General features: G+C 41.7%; 1 protein-coding gene across 1 annotated transcript in view; it reads left to right on the forward strand.

Annotated features, from left to right (window-relative positions):
- LOC103374836 (protocadherin beta-15-like) overlaps positions 1-3,288 on the forward strand; it is a gene marked incomplete at its 3' end in the record, with an annotated part of 13,976 nt that extends 10,688 nt beyond the window's left edge. Inside the window, exons 4-5 of the mRNA XM_008304987.1 lie at positions 301-470; positions 1,595-3,288. Of these exons, the coding sequence (XP_008303209.1) occupies positions 301-470; positions 1,595-3,288 (1,864 nt within the window). The remainder of the gene's footprint in view (positions 1-300; positions 471-1,594) is intronic.

A 3,288-nucleotide genomic window follows, 5' to 3' on the forward strand; every position in this document is an offset into this window, starting at 1 on the left:
TTTTTTTTTTTTAAAGAAGACATTATTTGTTTGAGCACTGACTTCTTAATTTAAGTCAAAATGCATCTTTGAACTTTGCATTTCGTCTTGACAAAATATTACAAATACAGCATTAGCAAAATGCTGCATTTTAGATGTGATGTGATGTGATCAACCGTTATTATTGAAAATGACACATTCTTGAGCCTATTATTTTACAGTTGCATCACCATTACTATCTTTATATCCCGTGTAAAAATAGTAAAAAGCACACTTTGCTCCCAGCACAATCTGCCCCTGTTTTTATTTTTTTGTGTCCAGTTATAAAACTAGCGAGAAGGCTGAGCTTATTCCCCTCGCCCTGCTCAGTGACAGCGTGCAGACAGACAGCCTCCTCAGCAGCTTGCAGCAGCAGCAGTTGGCCGCCTGTGTGGCGCTGTCCACACTGGTGGTGCTGAAACCAGCTCCGCTGCTCTCCCCCTCCTCTCGCTGTTTCCCACTACCTCTCTACGTCTCCCTCTGTCGCCCACCTCTATTTAGACAATATGAGTATTGCAAATACTAGAGATATATTTTGTTAATTCATTTGTACTGTTTTGTAGATGTTATAATGGATTATTTTACTACTTGTTGCATTGAATTTAGGCGTTCTGTACTTAAAATAATTTATGACAGCGCATGATAATTTGTTGAGGGATTTGGCATGTTATTTAGAAAAAAAAAACCTTTCATGATAGACCGGGTAACACTTGCTGGTATGTCGTTTAAGTCTCTAATATCCTAGAAATATGTGTGTGAGAGACTGAGTGAGAGAGGGAGAGAAGCAAAGCAAGAGTAAACGCCTTTCTACTCGTTCTGCGCTCCCCCCCTCCCTGTTCGCTTGCTCTACAGACCTCCATACGGGTACTTTACGTTTGCTGCTATCAGATTTAGGTCTCTGAGGCGTGCAGAGGGCTGTTGAGACGTAATGACGTCTGCAGGCTGCACTGGCTTTGTTTTGCCACAGGAAGGCAATGAAGAGCCTTGTCTGTTACACAGCCATGTGCATGCATGAAGGTACACACAGAGAACAGGAGAGATGGATTAACACAGATCAATAGATGAGTGATCTTGCAATGATCATTCCCTGAGTTACTTAATGGATACTGCATCTATAATCTCTTATATGCAGTTATTAATAAGCTATTGACTATATTATTATATAGTATGCTTAATGTATAATTATAATTAGAATCATTATATTTATGGTCTTCAAATACAAATTATAAAAACGGTTGTTGATGTTAAGGATCCTGTTTATTGACGAGGATGTGTTCATGAGGATTTTTCTGCTTCTCATTCTTTTACGTCATCATTCTGTAGTCCTTCACTGATGCCCCGATTGGTGGAAGTAGATATACTCAGTCCACCAATGACATCCATCGCTGTACAAAGAGATCTACTCCGTCTCACCGAGTAGCATCAGCCCCGTAACCGTTGCAATATTCTGCACAGGAGGAGAGGGATGCTTATGCAGACACAAAGCATGACTGTCTCTGATAGATCTGCGGACGCATCTACTTTGGATTATAAACCTTCTCTAAATCAGTTAAGGAGCAGGGACTTGAGTGAAAAGATATGGGATTCATGGAACGAGGAATAATGTGGAATAAACTGCGGACATGGCAGGTGTTTTTGTGGTTGTATCATTTCTTCCTATTGTGGAGTACAATAGACGGACAGACTCGCTACAGCATCCCGGAGGAGCTGAAACAGGGCTCTGTGGTAGGAAATCTCGCCAAAGATTTGGGTTTGGTTGTATCTGAACTGTATCGGCGTAAATTGCGGATTACATCGGAAGCTGGTAAGCAGTATTTTAGTGTGGACTTGGGCAAGGGAGAACTGGTGGTGATAGACAGGATAGATAGGGAGGAACTGTGTGCGCAAAAACCGTCGTGTTTGCTGCCTTTAGAACTAGTTATAGATAACCCCCTACAGCTGCACAGAGTGGAAATTGAAATACAGGACACAAACGATAATTCTCCTAGCTTTCTTACGAAAGAGAAGGTGGTGAAAATTGCAGAGCTGGTAAATCCAGGCGCTCGATTTCCGTTAGAAAGTGCCCAAGATCCTGATGTTGGCATTAATTCCGTGCGCTCTTATCTTATAAGCAAAAATGACAATTTTAAACTGACGGTTAAAAACCACAAAGACGGAAGAAAAATCCCTGAGCTGGTTCTTGAAAAACCGCTTGATAGAGAAAAACTGCCTGTGCACAACCTCATCCTCACTGCTGTAGACGGTGGAGATCCTGTGCGCTCAGGGACATCGGAAATTACAGTTGTAGTACTTGATATCAATGACAATGCGCCGCAGTTTGAAAGACAAGTGTACGAGACTAATGTAAGCGAAAATGCAAGACCTGGAACTGAAATATTGCATGTTAAAGCCACAGATGCAGACGAAGGACTAAATGGAGAAATTGAGTATTTTTTTGCAGAGCAAACTACCGATCTGATTTTATCATTATTTGATATTGAACCTTCTAGTGGAACTATTGTCGTTAAAGGAATGTTAGACCATGAAACAAACTCTTTGCATCGATTTGATGTAACTGCTAAAGACAAAGGCAATCCTGAGATGGATGGACATTGTGGCGTTGAAATCAAAATAGTTGACATAAACGACAACAATCCTGAAATAATTGTTACGTCTTTAACAACACCTGTCCCAGAAGATTCTGCAATTGGAACAGTTATTGCATTGATAAGCGCAAAAGACCCAGATTCAGGCGACAATGGCAAAGTTACATTAAGCCTATCTCCTAAATCTCCGTTTAAGTTAAATCCATCTGTCTCAAACCATTACTCATTAGTGACGAATGGGCCACTTGACCGTGAAAAAAATGACCGCTATAGTGTGAAGATAAGTGCCACTGATTCTGGAAAACCCCCACTGACGAGTGAAAAAGTCATACTTGTTGAGTTGTTAGATGTAAATGACAACCCACCAGTCTTCTCCCAGCCCTCTTATGTCGTTTATGTTAAAGAGAATCACGCTCCTGGGAATATTTTGTGCTCTGTGTCTGCAACTGATCCTGATGCGGGTGACAACGCCAAGATTTCGTACTCTATCCTGGACTCTAAGGTGCAGGACGTTTCTGTCTCCTCTTATGTTTACATCAACTCAGATAACGGCAGCATCTACAGCATGCACTCGTTCGACTACGAGAAGCTGAAGGTGTTTCAGATTCAGGTTCAGGCAAAGGACCAGGGCTCTCCGTCTCTGAGCAGCAACGCCACTGTCCATGTTTTCATCCTGGACCAGAAC

This window comes from Stegastes partitus, unplaced genomic scaffold (assembly GCF_000690725.1).
Source record: "Stegastes partitus isolate 25-593 unplaced genomic scaffold, Stegastes_partitus-1.0.2 Scaffold2371, whole genome shotgun sequence".
Lineage (NCBI taxonomy): Eukaryota > Metazoa > Chordata > Actinopteri > Pomacentridae > Stegastes > Stegastes partitus.